This window comes from Scophthalmus maximus, chromosome 13 (assembly GCF_022379125.1).
Source record: "Scophthalmus maximus strain ysfricsl-2021 chromosome 13, ASM2237912v1, whole genome shotgun sequence".
Taxonomy (NCBI): domain Eukaryota; kingdom Metazoa; phylum Chordata; class Actinopteri; order Pleuronectiformes; family Scophthalmidae; genus Scophthalmus; species Scophthalmus maximus.
The window spans coordinates 10,162,449-10,186,030 of record NC_061527.1 but is presented as its reverse complement, the minus strand read 5'-3'; the positions used below and the strand labels follow the sequence as shown (position 1 = coordinate 10,186,030).

The following is a 23,582-nucleotide window of genomic DNA, read 5'->3' as shown; positions in this document are numbered from 1 at the left end:
CCAATTTCAGCATTCATTCTAATCAGTTCCTTAAGCTCTATGTTCTGCATGAGAGGATAAAACACAGGGGAGTGGGGAAGGGGGGGGGGGGGGCAGGATTAGCATTTTCTATGCCTCCACCTCTTCCACCTCTCCCTGCCTTTTTCTCTACGCCCCCCTTGTCTCTCTCTTCCTCGTTCTTTAGTGGTCCCTCTGAGGAGAAAACGGATGAAAGGAAGAGGATGACCTCTTTACTCGCTGGAAGTGATTGATCAGCACGTTCATCCCTTCCCGAGGAAAAAACAAAGAAAAAGGGGGACTGCTTCCTCAACAACTTCCGTTTGGCTTGCACGTTTAAAACCGATGCACTCGTCGCCCTGTGGGATGAGAAATTGCTAGTAGTTTTCTTTACGTCGGATGAACTTGCTCGGGTCACAACACCAAATCAAAGAGGCTGTTCTCACACCTGGTAAAAGTCGAGATCATTTCTTATCTGTTTATCAAGCAGTACTTCCCGTTAGTCAGTGGTGTGATGACTCTGATTAATGGTGGAAGAACAAATACACTCAGTGCTAATGTATACAGTGTAGTCAACCGGTGGTTTTGTGCCAATATTGAACTTTCAAAAATGGGAGAGCGGCAGCAGCAGGAAGTGGCCTGCTGTAGATCTGGTCGCCAACCTCAGCGGTTTTTCAAAAGTGAGTGAAAAACAAACTCAGAAGCCATGTTCGTGATTATCATTCAGCGGGACAAACATTGCAGCGTGTCCTTGACATTGAAAAGCTAACACGCCAGTGGGTCAGCCAATCAACTGGCCCCTGTAAACTTTGTCCGTCTTACCTGCTCCCGTCGTTTTTTTTTTTTAGTATTAAGCACCGCAGAAAACTCATTCATCTTTTAACGAGATAGTTCATCAAAGATATGGAGCCTGCCAGAGTGTTCTGGATCACAGTGCCGCTGTCAGTGTTTCCTGGCGCGTCTGCAACTTATCACCTGAGTTGTAAACTTACAAACAGCTGCTATAAATGGAGCCAGGGCCTTTACAAAGACCAGCAGCCCCCCCCCCCCCCCAGTAAACTTGGCTTCACCAGATCAAGAATCAGGTTCTGTGTTCAAAGTAATATTAAACCATGTTTAATGCGTGGGTCTGTAAAGGAATGGATTTCAAAGGCAGAAGGAAGCATGCTGCACATACTTTTTGAGAGTAAAAGCCTCTTAAGATTGAGTGCACTTGAGCCCAGGATTCTGCGTGCGTGCGTGCAGACATGTATCACAGCACAGTAGTGAGCAGACCCATGTTTGTGTACACATCGGCATGAGGTATGTGCGCCTCTCTCATTCTCTCTGAGTAGGTTTGTATGTGTTTCATAGAAGACTGGATTCAGATGAAAGCACCATGCCAGCGTTTTGGCCCTGAAGGTCTTGCATCTAATTTGGGTTGACAATGTCTTCGTGTGAGCATGGCTACACGCTGCTCAAAAGCCTCTCTCCTTTTTCCGACACAGTTTGCTGAAGATGGAGTCTGCATATTTAAGGGAAAAGGGCTCACGTAGGTTTCAGGGACAAAAAAAACAAACCCCAAATCAAATATAAATGAACAGACACAAGCACATCAAATAAGATGCCTCAGTCACTTTAGTAATGGGCCTAAACAACAACCACAAAATGATCCTGTATAGTTAAGACAATACATCCGGAGGCTAATGATGGCATACTACAGATAACCATTGTTTCAATATTATAATTTAGACACATTTTATTTGTTTGCTGACCATTTGAAAGATAAGTAGTGTGGCGAAAATAAATGTATTTCTTGCTAAACCACTGATGTTTCTGTCAGACACCTTAAGTTGTTGTTCACACTTTTCTCCATTTCTCTCTCTTTTGCCATCAGCTTGCAGCCCTGGCACCTTCAAGTCCAAACAGGGAGACAGCTTCTGCCTGCCCTGTCCTGCCAACAGCCGTGCCAGCTCAGGAGCAGCCAGCGTGTGCTCCTGTCGGAACGGTTACTACCGATCAGACACCGACTCTCCTGACTCCCCCTGTACCAGTACGTAAAAACTGCTTCCAGTTGACTCTATTGCATGGGCATCAAAGTCACAATCATACTGTTCCTTGCTCTTCTTTCAAACCACGTGTGGTAAACGTTCTCCCAAACTTTCCACTTTGAATTGTGCCCTCAATGGCAGATGAAAGCCCTCGGTGGGAGTGTGTTCCCACCGGGCCTCACGGACGACAAACAAAGTCTGCTTGCTTTCCCAACGTTATCCACAACCTTATCTTCCAACCCCTCCCCTGCCCGTGTGAAGTCAATCTGTTCTCAATGCTGACACCAATGCTGACACCCTTTAGAAAGCAAGGAAGCAGTACCTTCGTTAAGAGCGATTACGCACACGTAGGAACTACTTCATTCCCTGCTGAGGAGAGCAGAGGATCCTTTTTTATTTTCTTCTGTTGCTGGGGTGGGAGGCTGATTCCTTCACAGTGCAGTGAGAGATAAGGCTCTGGTAATTGGATAAGAATTGCCAAGGCTCTGCCAATAGTTTGTCTCTCTCGTCCCTTCCAGCACTTCACTCACACACACACACACACACACACACACTCACACACGCACACACACACACACACTGGAAATGAGCATGCAATTCAAATTGAACTCCTGTCCCCTTTTTTTCTACAACACTGCTGGAACAGTCTCTTGCTCTGTGGAAGAATAAAAATTACTTACTACTTAATGCATGAAAAATGTACTAATGCCACAGCACAAGGAAAGTTCTTGTGTCATGAATTGTGTTCATAGCAGCGGTGAATATAATGATATGTAACCCTTTGTGTCTCTGTAATGTCACCAACACACATTTCCTCACACCCATTGTGTGTGGACACTAAATTTACATACAGTTCCAAACCTATTCTCCTCATCTCACCCACGCTTTGCCTTCCGTTTGCAGCTGTCCCCTCGTCACCGCGCAGCGTCATCTCCATTGTGAACGAAACCTCGCTTGTGCTGGAATGGAGTGAGCCACGTGACATGGGCGGTCGCGACGACACCTTCTACAACGTCATCTGCAAGAAGTGTCTGCCCGAGCGAGGAATGTGCTCGCGGTGTGACGACAACGTGGACATCTCGCCGCGCCACCTGGGCCTGACCCAGCGCCGCGTGGCCGTCCGCAACCTGCAAGCCCACACGCAGTACAGCTTCGAGATCCAGGCGGTCAACGGGGTTTCCAACAAGAGCCCTTACACACCCCAGTTCTCCGCAGTGAATATCACTACAAATCAGGCGGGTAGGTAACGCTGGAGCCCCGTGGCTGCTTGTCAAAGATCAATATTGAATTTGTAGGCATTGCCAACTTTCAAAGGCTGGAAAAAGATACACAAGAATGTCAGCGAATGTGTTATACGCTTAAGAAGTAGAGATCAATTTATTGTATCCATGTAGGAGTGTGTTACATATTTTCTCTTTGAACAGGGATTGTGGAGGAAAAAGAAATCTTCTGAATGAGCTTAGAAAGGGACCTTTTTCACACACCCACAGCGTGCTCTGTGCTAACACTGCTGCAAATAGCAATAGCGAGGCAGTGTGTATTCGAAGTGTTGAACCCTCAGTATTCTAGCTGCCCACTGCTTCCAGCCCACCGCTCCTCCAGCCCACAGCGACGACAGTAACTAGGCCAATGTAGCAATCAGTGCTGGGATTAAAAGGAGATTGAACCCCAGCTAATGTATATACAGAATAATTTAGGGTAGATAAACTGGTGCAATCGTTTGTAACACTGGGATTTACATTGTAAATTGGGTTAATGATTTTGAATCAGTTAAATGGGTACGTGGGTAGTTAGGTAGGTAGGCATGTGGATAGTTAGGTAGGTAGGCCAAGCATTTTTTAAATTATTCAGGAAAAAAAAAATTTTTTTAAACAACCTCTGTAAATTTCAGAGCCGTTGAGCTTAGTCTGGACTTTTGTTTGTGTGAGTTGGCCTCTTTGTTGATGTTCTCCCAGGGATCTTAAGTAATGCCTTAGATGTGTTTAGTGGCTATGTTAAATTTGCTCTCTCTGCAGTCTTAGACAACACCAAGGATTATCCCCTGCTCCGTCCCCCATCATCCCTCCATGGCCTTGTGCACATCACCTCTAACCTTGTAGTCCTAAAAAAAATGCTTACGGACCTCAAGGCCCCACAAGACCCCATATGAGGGTCTCATTGTTTTATGAGGGGTCTTGAACTGGGCTGACAGGAACCGTTGACTAACCTTGGGTGTCAGATGGGTGCAGGGAGAGAGAGAGGCGGAGGGGAAAGGAGGGGACAAGAGAGCATCGACTGTGATCAGATTATCCCCTGGTGTAGTCCCAAGACCATGCCTGCATGTGCATTCACCTTTTAAGAACCAAAATAAATACTAGGGTGGTGATAAGCCGCAGGGGCCACCTCCATGGTTACTGCAACATCTTCTGCCGGAGGAGGGCCCCTAATCCCTTGGCTAGAGTAACCAGGGGATCTGCAGAGGAAGTATTGTCATCTGGGGAGAAAGAGAGATGTGGAGGGCCGGGATGGATGGGGCAGGCAGGGGAGGGAAAGAGGGAGGGGAAGGAAGGGGAGGTTTCGGGAGCAAAGAGAGAGAGAGAGAGAGAGAAACAGAAAGATGTCTGGCCACCAACACATGCAGCAGAGGGAGAAAGGGAATGCAAGGGGGAGGATCAAAGAACTAAAAACTGGGGATTAGAAAGCTTTTAACGAAAATAGGGAGAGAGTGTGTACGCGGCAGTGGAGAGAAAATGAAAAGTTAAGCGGTGAAGAGGACAGTGAAACAGAGGGAAATTCAAGAAGGTAATTGTGTACAAGTATACGAGACAAAGTGAGGGGGGCTTTATTTTTGAAGATAAGGTTCCACTGGAGATGCAAAGTTGAACTTCTGCAACAAAAGCGATGGGGTAGACTGAGAGGAGAGAGTGAGTCAGAGCTGCAGAACAAGCCTGAACTTAGACAAGAGGAAAGAGAGACAGGGAGGCAGGCAGCACTTGTCCATTAATAGGCACATGTGAACAAAGCATGAAAAGCTCAGGTGGGTGGAGTGCCTGTGTGTTTTAGAGTCTTCTCTAGGTGTGTAGTTGTGTCCACAAACCAACGCGTGTATATTTTAATTTGGGTGTTGGTGTGCATATTATATTAATTAAGTATTCTATACGACTACAAAGAAATTGAAAATTCTTAACACTTCTTTTGGATGATGGACCAAAAGTTCAGCAATAGTTCAGCAAGAAGCTGAATTCATCAAATGTCTACATGTGTATGTGTATGTGTATGCGTGTTCCTTCCACCACCTACAGTTGGTGTGTGGCAGAGAGAAATGCATGTTCTAGAGACTTATCCATCAGTTTGTCAGTCTGATTCTCATGTCACAGGAGAATTAGACGTCCCCTCTCTCTCTCCCCAAGGACTCTGGGAGGGAGAATTTGAGCATTAGCGGGGAATGGTTCTGCATACTAACGACTGGCCCAAGCGTTCCACAAAGCCCACGGCCTAAGACTTTGTGTTTGGGCTTATGTGAACACACAAAGGGCATGGGACTTGAAAAGACATAACACAGACAAATACGATAAATAAATCAGATTTTTTTTTTTGTCATTTGTTTTGCCCCGTGTAGCTCCATCTGCAGTGCCCACGGTTCACCTGATGGCGGCCACAGCGAGCACCATGAGCCTGTCCTGGCTGCCTCCGGAGAAACCCAATGGAATCATTCTGGATTATGAGATTAAGTACCATGAGAAGGTAAGCGGCAATGTAAGTCAACGCCTCAAATTCAATCCAATTTCAATGACTTGCATGGTCTCTGCTTTGTCTCTGTGTCTGTGAGTGTGGAAGACAATGCCTCTGCTGATAAACACATGGTTGCAGTGAGGCAACTCACCATTTCCAAATCGTAGCTTGCATGAGCTTCCTCGCCTACTTATCCCCCCTCTTTCTGTCTCTTCTCCCAACCCTTTCCCATATTTCCATTATGCTCTGCCCTCTTCTGTGCCCCTAATTCTATCTCTCCCTCTTGGCCTCCCTCTTACCCCCCGTCCTCTCTCGAACCATGCATTAGAAAGTTTCTGTATTTTCCAGGGGGCCCAGAGAGTTATGGCTGGATTTGCTTCGGGGAGAGAACAAAGGCACTCAGTGTGTATCTGCTCTGTTTGTTGTCTTGTCCTTCTCCCGTCAGATTAACACGCCAACCGCTATCTGTCTATCTCCGTTTCTCTCTCACAGTCTTTTCTGCATATTTCTTTTACCGCGCTGCACGGTTTTATTGCTCAGCCTCGTCAGGGAGTGGGATGGAGATGAATGAGATGGGCTGCTGTTTGGTCTTGTTTTCATCACTGACTGTCTCTGTTTCTGCAGGACCAGGGCGAGGCCATCGCCCATACCATGACTGCCCAGCGGAGCAACGCCCGCATTGAAGGTCTCAAGCCCGGTACGCCTTATGTGGTGCAGGTCCGCGCCCGAACAGTGGCTGGTTACGGCCGTTACAGCAACCCAGCCGACTTCAGCACCAACTTGCAAAGTATGCTACTCCCATATCCACTTTACTACCAACACATATATTGTGATATCCATAATAGTGCTGAGCATAAGCCTATGAACGTAGCACCATTCCTGTTTTTCATTAAAAAATAACTGATATCCTTGTAGAGAAATTGAAATCTACAATTTCCTAGCAATCAGTCAAAGAATCACACCAGCCACCATTCACACCAGACGTATTAATTAAGCAGGAAAATGTAGAAAAACGAAATAGTCTACCTTGCAGTCCCCATAAATGGATTTGCTAGTCCCAGGTTACTCTCCGTTCTGCTTTAATACAGCCTGAAGAATGCAGAGGCAAGGTTTCACTCATGTAAACACACAGATCTCATCTTAGGCGAGAGATGCTCACAGGTTCTCTACGTAACCACTTTCTTTCTTTGACCTCCTAGCTGACCCTCCAAAGTCGTGGCAGGAGCAGTTGCCACTCATCGTGGGATCGGCCACCGCCACCTTGGTCTTCATCATTGCAGTTGTGGTCATCGCAATCGTCTGCCTCAGGTTCGAATATACCTCCTTTATCAACCTCTCAAAAAAGTCCGAACACATGAAAGACGAGCACGGGCAACTTGGGCGTGTGGCGGAACACTTCTACACCGACTCATTTACTTTTATCTAGCCTACAGAATATGTTCAAAAAACAAGGACTTGAAGGAACTTTGTGGAAATGTTTTTCCTCAAAAGAAATTGAGATAGCTTCAAATGTCAACTTTGTTTGCACGTCCTCCAAACCACCCAATCCCGTATTTCTGTGCCACCTGTGAGGCCACTGAATGCCAGATTAGCCTTCTGAATCTGTGAATAGTAAACAGCTTTGGTCAAAATACTACTTTTCGCTCACTGGACACAGTGTGGCGGAGCAGCTGTTGGGCCTGATAGGCCTGCCCTCATGGCCTAGCACTCCGAGGCAACTGTGCCGTCCCAGATGCGGCCCTGTCTGCTGGGCCCAACTGACTGGGCAAAAGCGAGCGGCTGCTCGCACCTTTCAAAAAGTCCAGTACTGCATCAGCTGGGTTTAACCACACTCGTTTATCCTTATACCAGTCATTTGTCAAGCAGCGAATTCAGTGCGTGTGTGTATATATGTGTGTGAAAGGTTGGCAGTGGCGCTCAGTGGGTTCCCTCCCGAAAGCCAGTTCAGGCAGCGTCTGACAAGCTCGGGCATCGGTCACACTAGACTGAATAATAATCTCCCTGGCACCCCCTCCTCTCCTTCTCCCTCCTGCCTCTTCACTCTTCTATTTTAACACCACTACATTGTGTGTCTCTCTCAGGGTCTTGGCTTAGCTCCTGCTCTGACTGCCACGGAAGAAAAACAGAGAATGTAGTAATAATACAAAACACAGAGCTTCGGCATATTCCGGAATCCAAAATTAGAATTTGAAATAAGATGCAAATCACTATTGGGTATTATTGCCCTGGTTACTGGTTAGACAACAAAGGAGGCAGATTAACATGTAATTTCAACAAACCCAGCCCCCTCGCTCTGTCACTTCCTTTGTGCCCGTCCAATGCAGAAGGGACACATGCCACAAGATGTGGAGAGAGAAAGACACGACAGAGGGACAGAAAAAGAGAGATGGGTTAAAGAAGGAAAGAGAACCTGACAGCAAGATAGCAGGAGTCCATCAGGAGAAAATAAGAGGCAGATTGAATTGAAATGAACACCGAGATGTCCGTGGGGCTGGAAAGGCAAGACGGCTGAGCTTGCTGTTTGAGTCTGCTTCTGGGGGGTAGGAGAGTGAACGGCTTTCACTTACTGCTCAAGACAATGATACGATATCTTTTGTTTAGACTCCAGTTACAGTCCCAACGTATGAATCATTTCACCACCAGGCACTGATACCATCTTTATCTACAGTGTTCCCTTTGCTTCCAATGCAGAAAGACTAAACATGTCTTTTCTTTAAAAAGCCACACTGTCGTGCGGCTACATTCTCTGCAGACATTATTAGGGATTCGTTCTCTCCTCGCGCCTTTGTTCCTTTCCAGTATTTGCACCCCGCTGTGAGTCCATGTGACTCAGTTTGTGTTTTCATCTTCCTCAACAGAAAGCAGAGAAATGGTTCAGAGTCGGAGTACACAGAGAAACTACAGCAGTACAGTAAGTCTCTTTGCTGAGATGGCCTTCCCTGTAACAGTACTCTACGTAAGAGTAGCTCACCTTACGTTCTTTGCTCGATGGATCTAGCGCAGTAACAAAATGGCTAAGAGGGATCTTGTTTTGATCTTTGAATGAATGAATCTTTCATGATTCTTTTTTTTTTTTGGCAGCACATATTCACTTTCCTGTTTTCGCCCCAGAATCCCCTATAGTAACACCGGGAATGAAGGTCTACATTGATCCCTTCACCTATGAGGACCCCAATGAAGCAGTGCGCGAGTTTGCCAAGGAGATCGATGTGTCCTGCGTGAAGATCGAGGAGGTCATTGGCGCAGGTAACCCACCAAAGCTCCTGAGCTACAGGGGGAAGACTGCTAGTCACCTCCAGGCCATACCGTTAGAGGACTTCACACCAAGCGGTACTTTCACTCAATTCATCGCTAGCCCTCTCCTTGCCCCCCTTCCCTGCCACACTCGTCACCTGTTAGGAACCCCTTCCTAGTCTTACAGATGAGATATACTGAAACTAGACTAAACAGCTTCAGTATATCCTGTTGAAGTTAGAGAGACTCACAGTCCGGGCACCCCCCTATTTTATATGTTATGCACTTTTAGAGGAGATGTAATTCCATTTAGTTTGGTGCATTATAATTTCTCCTGTGCTTTAAAAAATGGAGCCCAATCCTGGAGCAAGAGAAATGCTGTGTAGGGAAATTGATTTGAATCAAATAGAAGTGACACTGTAGAAATGTTTTAATGATTTGAAAATCCTCTTGAGACTAGTGGAAGCAGATGAGATATATATATATATTTAACTTACTTTACAGATAGGCACACTATGATTTAAGATGTAAGCCTTGTCCACAAGTTCAGCAGTGTAATAAAATAATTTTATACAAACCAATTACTTGGCTGCTGACAAACAGTTATTACTGAAGGCCTATGTGTATCAGACTCTACAATATTATCAATTCTGGGTTCATTATCATTTTCTTCACATTTCAAACTATGTGTAGTAGCTTGGGTAATTTTTATAATTTTGGGTTGTACAAGCATGGCTGATGATGTATATATATATATATATATATATATATATATTCTGGTATTTATCTCTGAAGCATTAACCCTGTCCAGATGGGACATGATATATTAAAATTCTCTTGTCCAGGATTGGCCGACTTTCTCCCTGCCCACTTTTTTATGGTCTTGACAACCTCTTTAATAAAGAGGGATTCTGCTGGATCACTATTCGACCCCTGTTCCTAGCACCTACACCTCTTCCAAAATGTGTTTGTGCCCCCTCCTGTAGACACCCCTCCTTAATACTTGATGTAGTAGATAGTAAAATATTTTATGCATTTGAATATATTTGATAGTAATATCTCTGCTCAAAAGCTGCAGGACTGTGCCAAGTGATGTTGAGTTGTCTTAGCATTGTATCTGAGCCAAAATGGAGGACGTTGTGATGGCAGAGATGGGAGTGCCCTACTACTGCTTCTGCTACTACCATTACTACTGCTACTACTACTACGACAACTCTTCTACTGCTGAGGCTACTACTTGAAACCCGTCGCTTCCCAGCATTCGCCTTTAAAGTGACGAACCCTCAACCCCTGTCTTCCCTGTCCCCCTCCTTTCCTCTACCCCTCCCACAATCCATTCCTCCATCCCCCCGCCCTTTCGGCCCTGACTTCTCCCACTCTGTCACCTCTGCACCCTTGTCGACACACATCGCTCTCATTGTCTGATTTTTTTCTTGCATTCTTGCACACGCTTGGTGTAGACTCTAAACGTAAAGGGTCAGCAACCCCAAGAACCCCCAAGCTTCTGTCTCCGCCAAGCTCCTCCTCCTGTGCCCGATTCTACGACCCCTCTGAAGCTTAGCACCGCCCCCCCCCCCCCCCCCCCCCCCCCCCCGTCTTTGCCCCCTTCCTCTTCTTCCTCCTCAGCTCCTGTCACCCTGTCTGCCTACTTCACCCATTTCTTTTTTTTTATTTCAAAATGCATTTCTTTCCAACTCTATATCCTCTCATACTCCATCATCATGCCTCACACGCACCATGCTGTTTCTTTAGTTCGTAACTTAACAGCATAAAGTCACTGTATGCTCCCCGTCACCACCATCCCTTGACACTGGCCTAGAGTCCTGGCTTCTCTTGCAGTTCCCCTTGTCTCACCCCTCCCGCTACCCTTCCCTGGCTCCTTGGTTCTAACCAGTTAACTGTCCCCTCTCCCCTCTTTCCCCCACTCTCCTCCACTCTTCCGTCATGCCTCTCTCCCCCTTCCTCTTTCTTTCTTTCTCTCCCTCCATCTCTCCTCTTTCTCTTTTGCTGTTTTTCTGTCTGTCTTACCTGGGCTCTCACAGGAGAGTTTGGGGAAGTGTGCCGTGGTCGCCTCAAGCTGCCCGGGCGCCGGGAGATCATCGTAGCCATCAAGACTCTGAAGGTTGGCTACACTGACCGCCAGAGGCGGGACTTCCTGTCTGAGGCTTCCATCATGGGCCAGTTTGACCACCCCAACATCATTCGTCTGGAAGGTGTAGTCACCAAGAGCAGGCCAGTGATGATCGTGACCGAGTTCATGGAGAACGGTGCTCTGGACTCTTTCCTAAGGGTGAGGAAAACAAGCACACAAAAGCACATCACACACAAGAGGAGCTTTAATATTAACTACTTCTCATAAAACATGGATCTGTGATTTTATCAATTATGCATCGCTATCCAGCAAATAAGCCAATCCAAATCTGCTTGATCTTTAGCTTCTAGGGATTTCACTTTCTTTGGAGCCATGAAAGGGCTTCTTAAGCTCTGCTGCAGTGCCCACAATGGATACCTCACAAATGCTGCATTCAGGCAATTGGTGACATTTACAAAGAGCTTAGTCTCCAATGAATCTCTGCCTCAAAGTCACTTCGTACATTGTCTGTCAGAGAAAGGGAAGCGATACAAGGGAAACTAGAGACGAGAGGAAAGGAGGATGGGTAGGTAGAAAAAGGAAACGTCTCACAGTGTGTAGAGATTGGAGATTAAAAGATGCAGGTAATAGAACATTTGCAAAGAAAGTGAGAGACACTTAGGACAAATAAAGGTAAAACCTGTTTTCCTTTTTTACCTTGATCTATAACTCTTTTTTTCTTTCTTATTCTCTCTCTTCCTTTGCCAGCTGAATGACGGGCAGTTCACCGTGATCCAGCTGGTTGGCATGTTGCGCGGTATCGCAGCAGGCATGAAGTACCTGTCGGACATGAACTACGTGCACAGAGACCTAGCCGCACGTAACATCTTGGTCAACAGTAATCTGGTGTGTAAGGTGTCCGACTTCGGCCTCTCTCGTTTCCTCGAGGATGACGCCACAGACCCCACCTACACCAGCTCACTGGTGAGTGTGTACATGTGTATGTGTTTGTGTTTTACGTGTTCACGTTTCAAAAACAATGTTTAAAGGTGCTACATGTAATGTTTTGACATCAATACATCACGTTCAGTTTAATTTGGGCCCCTTTCACAAGTGTCATTGGCAAGTACGAGTGCATTCAGAAAATAGATCTGTGTCAATTGGTTCCCTAATGACATGACCAATAGAAAGGGTTTTTTTTTTCCTTCTTACTATGGATGGCAAGGGCAGGAGAGAAAATCAGAGCAGTTAAAATGTTGGACTAAAAAATTTAATAGATTATATACAGCTTAATGAGTGTTTGTTGCTGAATGTATTTCCAAAGGGCAGGAATATGGACACTATGTGTGTTTCCACTGAAACTGTGGCCAATTTCCAGAAATGTTCCAGGAACAATGTCTGTTATGAAATATTGATTATGGCTCCTATTTTCCCATAACACAACATGCCAGAACCGACAAGTGGTTGGGATCTTTTGAGATTCAGTGTAGGCGTTATAAAGGAGCATGAGTTGTGGTATGAAGACAGACAGCCTGCTCCAGCCTATACACAGTAGTAATACATTTGTGTGCTTCTGGATTTGTTGTCATCTCCAAACCAGATCTCTTCCTATCTCAGATAAAGCCTTCTTCATATGCTACAATGGCGGATCACTATACAAGCGATTTAGGCCGATTGAAAAGTCACAAATATAAATGATGTATGAGAAAAACTAAATGCAAACACCCAGAGCAATGTCAGAACGTGGGACGAGTGACCAGCAATGGCGTTCATTTGGAAGTGTGTTCACTGCTCGCACAAGATAACTGTCAGCTCTACAATTCAACAAAACTGATGGTGATGTATCGATGTTGAAAAATGCAATTTGTAGCACGTTAAATATTCTTACGGCGTCACCTGTTTGTACACATCTTCTCAGACTGTGTTACTAACCTTGTGTGTATGTGGCGTCTGGGTTCTGCGGCATGCGCCCATGTGTTGTGTATCAATGTTTCCCTTAGACTGTGTTTTTCTCACCCTCTCTCTCCCTCTTGTATGTGTGCGACTCTGTGTTTGTGCTCCATCCCTCCAGTATTTCATGCTCACCTACTCATTCGCATATCCACAGGGAGGGAAGATCCCCATTCGCTGGACGGCTCCTGAGGCGATCGCTTACAGGAAGTTCACCTCGGCCAGTGATGTCTGGAGCTACGGCATCGTCATGTGGGAAGTGATGTCGTACGGCGAGCGGCCATACTGGGACATGAGCAATCAAGATGTAAGCTGATGAAAGGATTTTTAAAATTGTTTTAATGTGATGTACACACTTAACACCACATGTATAAATCTGAATCTTTTTCATATTCTCACAAAGCTGGAGCATTTTTCAGCTATTTCAGCTATCACAGTCCAAAACACATTCTCTCTCTCTACATGTCCACCTACAGCCACCCCTCAAAACCTAATCTTTCCTCCGGTCCTTATTTCTTTGTATTACCGCAAGCGTTTTTTTTTTCTGTTTATCTCTGACTCTTCTATAATTTCCCTCATTCATCCTCTACTGCCCTCCCTCATTTGTTATTTTCATCGACCCAGCTCTCTCCTTGTATTTGCCCTCCCTCTACACCCTACTCGATGTGACTAGAAGTGATTGGGATTTCTCTCCTGTCCTTCCGCAGGTGATAAATGCCGTTGAGCAGGACTATCGACTGCCCCCACCCATGGACTGCCCCACAGCACTGCACCAGCTCATGTTGGACTGCTGGGTAAAAGAGAGAAACCTGCGACCCAAATTCACCCAGATTGTGGCCACACTGGATAAACTTATCCGCAATGCTGCCAGCCTCAAGGTGGTCACCAACAGCACACAGTCCACTGGGTAAGTCAGAGTATGTCGATCACATTGAGTTCAGAATCAGAAAGCAAAGCTTCACTGGAAATGCCATATGGTTTGGTGCTTTGGAGCTGGTAAATACAGAAATAGACTTCTGTTTCTCTTAGGTTCCCTGGAGGTCCTTGTTGAGTTTTATTAGGTGGATTAGAGATTTTCATAAAGGACAATGATGTCCAATTATGGTCATTGCATAATGGATATTAGAGGCAATTGCTTTTTAAAAATATTCTGGGTTTCTTCTGGTCATATTTTGGAGGAGAGCAGCTGGACTCCCATGATAAATTAAACTAAAAGGTCATTACTTTATTGAATGAGAATGAGTCACTTGATTTTTCAGTCGTGAGAGTACTGGCCAGGCAATCTCATTTGCACCTGAACCAGTGCAACCACGATAATGATTTCCACTGTGCAAATATTCCTTATCCAAGTTGATACAGTGCGCTTGATTGACTCTGACTCAGCGGAAACAATCTCCTAACTTCTATAAGGTGCAGATTTCTTCGTGTACAACTCTTTGGTTCTTACAAGTGCCGCCCGGGCCATTATGCAAATCCAAAATTACCATTGTTCAATACAGCCCTTAAAGCTCAATCAATGATGTCACATCTTCATTAAGCTGCACTACCTGCCTCTGCAACCTGTTTCTTGGAAAGAATTTGGAGGAGGGAAGGTGGCAGAGTATGAGCGCAAGGGGGGGGGGGGGGGGTGACCTACCTATCTGTCCCTGCATCAGGGTCTTTCTGTCTTGAGGGAGGGCTGCAGACAATCCATGGTCGGGCTCGCGGGGGAAACCAGGGTCTCGGTTGGCCACTGGAGTGACGTTCTTAGAAGATTAAGCTTGCGGTTAATTAGCTCGATTAAGGCGACGCAAAAAAGAGATGGGAGCTCCCTTTAATTAGCCACTAACGAGATTTTAAACGGGCCAGCGGAGAGGTGGCCTCTTGCCGACAGACCTAACAAGGGAGGAGTGAGAGATGATGCCGCCATCCTGGTCGGCATTGAAGGGTGCCTGGAGGTTGGCTCACAATGTCTGACTTTAAAGTTCTTTGGTCGTGTGTGTACTGTGTGTACGTGACTGCATGATGTAGTGCACGTTTTGAGTGGAATGAGCAAAAGGCCTTTGGTGACATTACGAGTCATTGCTGTGTTCGTCTATCTACCGTTTCCAAAAGAAAGAGTGAGACTTCAGAAATTAACGATATGCACTCTCTGAATTTATAACCAAAACCCTTTCAAGAAAATGTGACAGTCTCAGCAAAGGAACAAGAATTTAGACTTGGGCTTGTAACTAAGCAGCGTACAGTATTACCAAGTGTTCCTCCTGTGTTTCTGCTTGTGGCCCGCATGTGGCCAGGAGCGGTCTGGACCCTTTTGAAGTCATCTTTAGAGGAGGAGGACTAACAATACTCCATTAAGAGAAGGGCCAGAGGCTGGCGTTAACGACTGCTTGAGGCCTTGGGCTTCGAAGCACAGGCCTTATTAAAAATCACTCCATCTACACCACTCAATGGAGCCTCTGTATCACTGTTATTAACTCCCTCTCCATGCCTTTCCTCTTTTTCTCCCCATTCCTCTTTTAATTGTTAATGAATCTAATGCCATCAAAAAGGATGACAGGGATCAACAGAGCAGAGAGGAGGGGAGACAGTGGTGCTCATTCTCTTTGCCTGGTCCCTCATTGGTTTCTCCTCCTTCACCCCCCCCGTTCATCCACTCCACTTCGCTCCGAGTTGTAGCACGGTTTTATTAAAACTCCCAAGGTGGCCTCTCTATCTGCAACATTGATCAGCGCAGCGAGTCGAGTTCTTCTTAAGAAAGGCCTTTTTAGCCTGTCAACGGGTGCGCAAGAACATGCAGAATACACTCAAACACATTTTCAAGGGATAAAAACAGACACACTGCAAAAGAGGCGATCGCACAACTTAATGTTTTTGCAAAGACGCCCAGTCAAACAAACGCAGGTTTGTGAGTCACTCCTTCCATGGGCTGCTGGCATCCTCAGGTTCATGAGTAAGTTCCAACAAGCAACCACACACACATGTGAGCGACATCTGTGTTTACATTCCACAGATATTTCATCCCTGTTATGAAGCATTTTCCCAAAGTGTCTTTCCACCTCTTTGGGATTGTGTTGCACGCAACCAAACTCGAATGTGAGAAAGCATCATTTCAGAAGGAACATGCATGCATACTGGATACGTTCAAACACACCCCGAGGATGTTTTTTAAATGCAGTAATTATGGACTATAAAACACATGGCTTATAGCCTAAGAGTTGAGCTATGTTTGTACTGGCAGCGCAAATCTGGCTTGAACTGACAAGCTAAACCAGATCAGATTCAAACCGCATTTGTAGTTTGAAGGTGAATCTCAGTACAACCACTCAAGATTAAAAGAAGAAAACAATTATTGTCAGTCCCCATGCTACACAGTGACATCCTACTGCAACAAGAAGAGTGGCAACCAACAAACAGAAAGACAGTAAATAAATCCGGACATTCCTCAGGTTTCATGAGACATATGCACAAAGAAATGCACAAACGCTTTTTTTTGCTTCACCTGTTGTTGAAATGATCGCTTTATGGGATTATAGTTTCTTAATATGAATCTGGTATGGTTCCTGGTTCCCGAATTCGACATCCGCTCAGTTAACACACACCATCTCGATCTCACCAGCTGCAGCGCCAGCATCCACCACCCACCACCCACCACCCACCACCCACCACCCACGCCTCCAGCCAGTCTCTCCACATTCACAAAAGTGCCCACGCCCCACTCCCACACACAACTCCTCAAATGAGGAGTAGAGGAGAGGGGAGAGGAGGAGAGGTGGAGAAATGGAGAGGTGGCGCTCGGCGTGGGGGCGTTTGGGGGTGAGGTTTGCCGTTAGAGGCAGCAGAGTGACGGCCTTAACCCTCTCTCTCTCTCTGTTTCTCTTTCTCCCTCCTCCTCCCCTCTCCCCCATGTAGGGTGTCCCAGCCCTTGCTTGACCGCTGTGTCCCAGACTATACCACTTTCACCACTGTGGGGGACTGGCTGGACGCCATCAAGATGAGCCGCTACCGTGACAACTTCGTCAATGCTGGATTTGCCTCCTTTGACCTGGTGGCCCAGATGACAGCAGAGTGAGTGGAGGTGGAGGGAGAGTGTTGCTGCCAGCTAATCAGGCCTGAAGTGATTGACTGGGCTGAGTTTGAGAGTCAAATTAGTGTTACACAGATTGACCTTGAGGGAATAAAAATAGTCTTATGGCTAAATTAGACGCGATAAGATGTAAAAAGTGGTCTCAGAGCAGCGGCATAACGCGTAATAAATACGAGATACTTTTCTTGTGCTTGATTAATCAAGGTTCAAAACAGGCCTTTTACTGTAATGTGTTCCAATATGTACAGCTGTTATCGTGTACTAGTTTAAAAAGGAAAATAAGCTTGAACTGGGAAATGAATCGGCAGGTGTGAGAGATTTTATTCTTTGCGTGTGATAAGGCATGTAACTGACCAAATACATACGGCACATAGTGAGCAATTGCACGATTTAAAAGCACGCTGTACCTCTTCAGCAGGCACTGCCTCTTTACCGCGATCTCCAGCTGACCTTGACAACTCACCCACCTCCTGCCGTGTTTACTAACAGGAAATTATGTAATGGAAGTCATGGAAATCGGTGGCCAGTGATGATCAAATAAATGGATTAAGATTATAATGATAAATAAATCATTCTCATTAGCTGCATAATAGTCAATGGAGGTGGAGGTAATTTGTTTCAATTTGGCCGGGCTGACAGGTGTGGTGTACTGTGGCTCCCGGTGGCCCCTAATGGCCAGTAATTCCTCTAATGGCGCCCATTTATTATCATTTCATCCACCGTCGCTGCACTGATGGAGATGGCAAAATATGAAAAAACTAAACAAAAACAAAAAGACAATTTATTTGCGTGAAATTGTGATGAACCCTTATTTGGCTTCGGAGAGGACGCGTGTGTAGTTTGTGTGCTTTTTGTTCACGTGTTGGTTTTTACGTGCACAATTTTGTACTCAAATAGATAGGGCCACAAAGTCAATGAGACAAGCAGAGTGCGCGGCGTCTGCGTGTAATATTAGATTATCTATTGTGTGTGTTTGTGTGTGAGTGGATAGAGAGGACGCAGACTGTGGCAGAGCCCCAGCAGTCAGCTAATCGCTGCCCCAGACGCCAGCCACACTTTCCTCAGCTATCGACTTGGGAAATCAAGCAAGCGGGCGGAAAAGAGAGATTCTCGTGATGTTATTGTACAAGTGTTAAACCAACATGAATATGATGATTAGATTATGCGGTTTGACTAATGACGGGCTAAAGCAGGTGCACTCCCCCCGGCCTTTTTAAGGCTGTGGTAATGTCATCGTTTTAATAATTCACTATAGCACCTTCAACCTTTTGGTTCAGGCCCGCTGCTTAACACCGCACTGCTGGTGGTGGCTTGTGAGCTCCCAGCTTAAAGACTAATTCACACTTTTCAGGCTTATTTGCTCTCGTTCTTTCTTGGATATTTGCTAAGCACGGAAGAATGCTGTGCAGTAGTGGCCAACGTAAAGCTGCTTTACTGGCACACAGAACCACACTAAGTATAAATGACAGGACAACAGGGCGCTCTGTCCAATATCTTGAAAAACAAATCTCCTGCTTCTCTGTTTCTGTAACTAAGTGGCAGGCTGGTGTGAAGTCCGCCAGCTGCCACACAGTAGCGAAGTTTGCTCTTTAATCATTAACCATCACATTATGGCTCTTTGACTCCCCCGTGCTCGCCCACCTGCCAGGCAACCAAAGTATGTTGCATTGAGACGTGACATTCACTGTAGCCGTGTGTCCCCATTTTGTTGACATACCCTCAGGAAGCCATTTTATGGGTGATTGCCAAGGTGCTTACCTGCCCTGTTCCCACCCTGGTAAAGTGTGTGTGAGTGTGTGTGTGTGTGTGTGTGTTTACTTGTTGGTGAAAGGTGACATTTTGCACTTCAACTTTGGACCTGTTTCTCATTTTCTCCTCCTTTCGTCTCACTCCACAGGGACTTGCTGCGGATAGGGGTGACGTTGGCGGGCCATCAAAAGAAGATTCTTGGTAGCATTCAGGACATGAGACTACAGATGAACCAAACACTTCCTGTCCAGGTGTGAAGCAGCAGGACGCCCTCGGACCGACGCCGTCGAAGGACAGACCTACAGCAAAAGGGGGAGGATTTTTGGCAGAGAGAGCCATTGGAAAACCCTAGCTGCCTGACCCACCTCTGCCAATTAGACGCAACAAAACTGGCTTGCGGTGCCTCTGAATATTTTTTTTTTCTTACTTTCATTACCACTTCCATTCCCCGTTCCTGCTTTTTTTGTTTTGTTACTCGTCACTGTTTCTTTGTCCATCCAATCATAATTTGTGTGTTTTTGAAGGAGAAAGAGTTAACCTCCTTATATCCCATGCGTGCCTCACCAGCTCTGGTGTGGGGTGACGTTTGCATGCATGCGTGTTTTAGTAAAGTTGGCCTTAGCCCGGTACCTGGACCTTCACACTCTGCTCCTCACACAAGAGCCCCGCCCTTTGACCCCTAAACCCAGCTCGGATGGACATATTATACAGTAAACAATGAACACCCTGCTTTGAAAAAAATTGACAAAAGTTCACACATGAAAAACAAAAAAAAAAACCTAAGTGTTTTGGACCCACAGGAGATAGCGGACAATTCTTTCCCTGATAGAAGTTGTTTTACTGTGCACGTGTGTCGTTCTCCATCTTCATATTGAAGGTGTGTTATCTAAAAGGGCACTTGCTGAAAATAGGGCGAGGTGGTGGAGGAGGAAATACAATGGGCTGAGGTCAAAGGTCAAGAGGACGACAGAGATCAAAAAAAGTGCAGCCACATTTTTGGGACACTTGTGTCGGCTCTTCACTTTGACCTGCAGTGACTCAGGATAGTTACCCGATGGGGATCACTTGCTCATCAAGTTCGTTTTAACACATGAACATGTTTTATTTTTGTTCGTCCACACAATTTTTTTTCCCCCCTCTTTCCCTCTCCCCCTTTTTTTGGGTTTTGACTCTCGTACACATTTTTGGGAGATTTGTGGTTTTTTAAAATGGCCGGCCAATCCTGAGTGCCCCCACTGGACTATGTGATTAGGGGGGACATTGACTGTGGCGCTATAGAAAGACCACTTGGCCTTCTGTGTGCGTTTTTGTACGTGTGCGTGCGCGTGTGTGCGTGAATGTGTGACTAAGTGCGCATGGATGTGCGGATGTGTCGAGTTGCACACAAATATACTGTACAGTAAGGCTTCCGCTATTTGCCACCGTGGAGAATTAACGCATGAACTGAACCGTGACAAGGAGCAAATATATCTGAAACAATTACGCTATAGTCTGTGGACAACTGTTAAACATTCTTTTTTATTGAATCCAAAACAATGAACTTTGGACACACACACACATGCACACACACACAAACACACACACACATATATATAATTAAATATATATATGCATCATGAGGAAACTGAGAGAATACATGACAGACACCTTACTTTCTACTTACTATTATCTGGATTTCAAAATAATCAAAATTCTTGTTTTAATTTCTTGACATCCTGCCCTATGTATTTATTTGTACCTCCCCCCGCCAACCCCACCGCCCTCCAATCAGATGCTCCATTTGGACATCTGGGACAGCGGACATGGAACAATCACAAGAAAGAGAAACTCCAAGAGGATTCGCCTAACGGATTGATGATTATTAAACAAAAGAAATTGCATATAAATTGGATATTGTATTTTTGTTGTTGTTCTAAACAGCCTGTACATGTTTTGTAACAAAAATATGATAAATAACAAAAAAGAGAAAAGAAAAATGGTGTTTTGACAAAATGGAAGTGTTGTTGTGAAATGATTGAGGGTGAAATTTGCCAGAGAGCAAAAGAAGAAGAAGAGAGAAGTCGGGACTGAGAAAGGAAGAGATGAACACATTGTTAGACAGCTGGTCATAACGTGTCGCCCCTCTGCTCTCTGTCCATCATTGTGTGAGTGTCGAGGTTAATGTCTTCACATTTGTGTGTGCCACCTTAACTAGATATTGAGCTTCCCCAATACATCCTCTTTCTCAACATAAAGAGCATTTGTGAATCCCAGAGCTGTTAATGACAGTCTTCCAGGCACCCAAATTCAAAACCTGCTGCAGACCTCTCAGATATGAGATAACTAATTTCCGACTGTTAAGGAGTCATTAAGATACTGGGATGTGACCTGCCAGTCATTACAATCGTCCCAGACGCGGAGCTCCGTCACAGGACCCGCAGATCGCCTCTCTGCAACGAGATCCTCATCAGAGAAGCCGGAGCTGTCAGGAGAGAGACCTATTGGTCTTTGTCTGTCAGGTCGATTAATGCGGCAGCCAATCTGGCATTGGGAGCGCACGAGCATACGGCGAGCTGACCTATCATTATCTCTCTTCATTTCCTGTCTGGCCTGCAATCATCCTGTCTCAAGCTGCTGCATGATTAGTACAGTGCAGGATCAACAGGCTTGGCATGCAGACAGCCAAAATCTGCAGGCCCCCTCGTCCTAAATGATAGCAGCTGCATCGCAGAGGCCGTACTATTTTGCGCCTCTCACAGACGGGTGTTTGATGGTCGTGGATTAAGGGACGGGGCTGCATCTTCCAGTGTGATCTTCCGGTCTCCATATTGTTTGGGTTGGAGCTGATCAATGCAATATGTGGCTATTATTAGTGTGTAATGATAGCATGATGTGGGTGGCTGTGCAGTGTGTCTTGCCATATTACTTTAGTCAGCCAATCTTGAGACCCTTCAAAAGCCATGGAGAATATTATGCAAAACAGCAACGTGTTCCCTATTTTCTATTGTTTCATCTTATCCCACGTGCAGATGTTTTCACCACATTTTGAGCTCATCCTCTAAAAAGGCTCCCTAACCTGTAACAGTTGTGAGACGAAATCACGTAGTAATTTTAACGGCTGTGCACTCACACTACACAGGAAATGATTGGCTTTTTTTTGGGGGGGCTTCTTAAAGTGTTTTCCTCCAAGTGTCAGTTCTGGTTTCTGATAAGAGTCAGAAGTGCCACTATCAACATGTGTTGAAAGGGCCTGTTAGATGAGCATAACATATTTTCTTAATATAATTTCTGAAAGGTTTAGTTTTTCACTGAAGTAAAACAGCGGTGGTTGAAAAAGAGCGCGGGCACACACACACACACACACACAGGACCAGAATTAATGCAATCAGAAGCTCACTTTTACTCGTCTCTCAGGAATATACAATATTTCTCTCTCCGCCTCCGCTCGCTCTGCTCAGTCATTTAATCAGTTAAGTTCCCCTGTTGCAAACACGCATGTGGCAGCACACAAGACACAGTCGCTGACAGTAGAATAAAGGAGGTGGGCGGGTGTCTGCGGTGGGGTATCGCGGTTAAACACAATCAGATGGCAGACATGCTCACTCATGAAAAATGGCAGCGCTTTTGGATTTTGCATGAACTATTGATGAGGTGCACATGGTGTGCTGGGATCTGGAGTTCTCTTCACCAAAGTCAACCAGCCGTGAGTGATGAGCTCAAATGGCACTGTTGCACATCTTAAAATGATTAAACTGCCACCACATCAACTGCAAACAATTAATCATTAAGTGGGTTTTTCACGCGTTCAAGGGAGTAGTTCCTATTTAACACTCGCGTAGAGGAAGAGAAGCCGCTCTCGTGGGTTTTTTCTGTTCATCTTCCAGACCGGAGGCTGCTGAAACTAAGACGGGACTGTTAAGTTTGTATGTGTGTGTGTGTGTGTGTGTGTGTGTGTGTGTGTGTGTTTGTTGAAGAATAAATGGATTGTCATTTTATACAGGAACATTTTCATTAGCAGAGTCTAGGCTTTGTCAGATGTGGTTATCTCTTTGTGTGCCAATAGGATTCAGACTGTCCCAACATTCCTTCCATCTTTCTTTCCCTATTTTACATCTTCCACTGATCATCAAACACCCCCCGCCCTCCCCGAAACCCCTTTATTTGCAACTTTCTATCTTTCTTCCTTTCAGTTGTCTGTTTTGAATAAATATACACAGTTCTGTCCTTTCTTTTGTCTAATATCAAGCTCACTGCACATCGGTTCTTGGCCACTTTTGAAAACTCCCTCTTCATACAAGGAAGCGAGATGTTTCAGAGAGTACTGTACATGTATAGTGAACTGGAAGGAGGGGGGGGGGCTGAATAAAGCGCCAAGAAATGCAATTGTTAGTTCCTCTTTGAAAATCAATGTGATGTATTTAATGGTTCAGACATACACAACAAATTACTAAAAATGATGATGCATTCTTGTAGAAATATTTTTAAAAGACCCTTTTGCAATTAAATTATTTAAGAAAAGTGACTTGTGAGTGACTCTTTGTGTTGTGTTTGGATCAGATCATTCATCTATGTGGAGTTGAAGCAAACTATTTGTTCCGCGAGGTGCCATGCCGGCTCATAATCTCACGCACGTTCTCCAGACAAATAATTTCCGAAGACAAAATTCAGGTAACTATCTGCTTTAGATAAACGCACCAGGGTTGCAGATACGACTCTGCACATTTCTATTTATGGGCTCGGTGTACCTGTTGGCAGGAAGTGTTCATTGTTCATCCAAAACTCTGATTTGATGTTT

The 23,582-nt window shown here is 45.3% G+C and overlaps 1 protein-coding gene across 6 annotated transcripts in view; it reads left to right on the top strand.

Moving 5' to 3' along the window:
* Nucleotides 1-23,309, top strand: part of LOC118318401 (ephrin type-B receptor 3-like) — a 60,383-nt gene extending 37,074 nt beyond the window's left edge. The window contains exons 4-16 of one of the 6 annotated variants that reach the window (XM_035648021.2): nt 1,874-2,029; nt 2,931-3,266; nt 5,626-5,750; nt 6,363-6,525; nt 6,938-7,046; nt 8,597-8,649; nt 8,850-9,068; nt 11,015-11,262; nt 11,812-12,027; nt 13,151-13,300; nt 13,701-13,900; nt 16,885-17,040; nt 18,957-23,309. In XM_035648021.2, coding sequence (XP_035503914.1) covers nt 1,874-2,029; nt 2,931-3,266; nt 5,626-5,750; nt 6,363-6,525; nt 6,938-7,046; nt 8,597-8,649; nt 8,850-9,068; nt 11,015-11,262; nt 11,812-12,027; nt 13,151-13,300; nt 13,701-13,900; nt 16,885-17,040; nt 18,957-19,065 — 2,240 coding nt within the window. In that variant the 3' untranslated portion in view covers nt 19,066-23,309. Of the gene's footprint in view, nt 1-1,873; nt 2,030-2,930; nt 3,267-5,625; nt 5,763-6,362; nt 6,526-6,937; nt 7,047-8,596; nt 8,650-8,849; nt 9,069-11,014; nt 11,263-11,811; nt 12,028-13,150; nt 13,301-13,700; nt 13,901-16,884; nt 17,041-18,956 lie in introns of all 6 variants that reach the window. The other 5 variants (XM_035648022.2, XM_035648020.2, XM_035648023.2 and 2 more) reach the window with 5 other exon arrangements.
* Nucleotides 23,310-23,582: the final 273 nt, after the last annotated feature.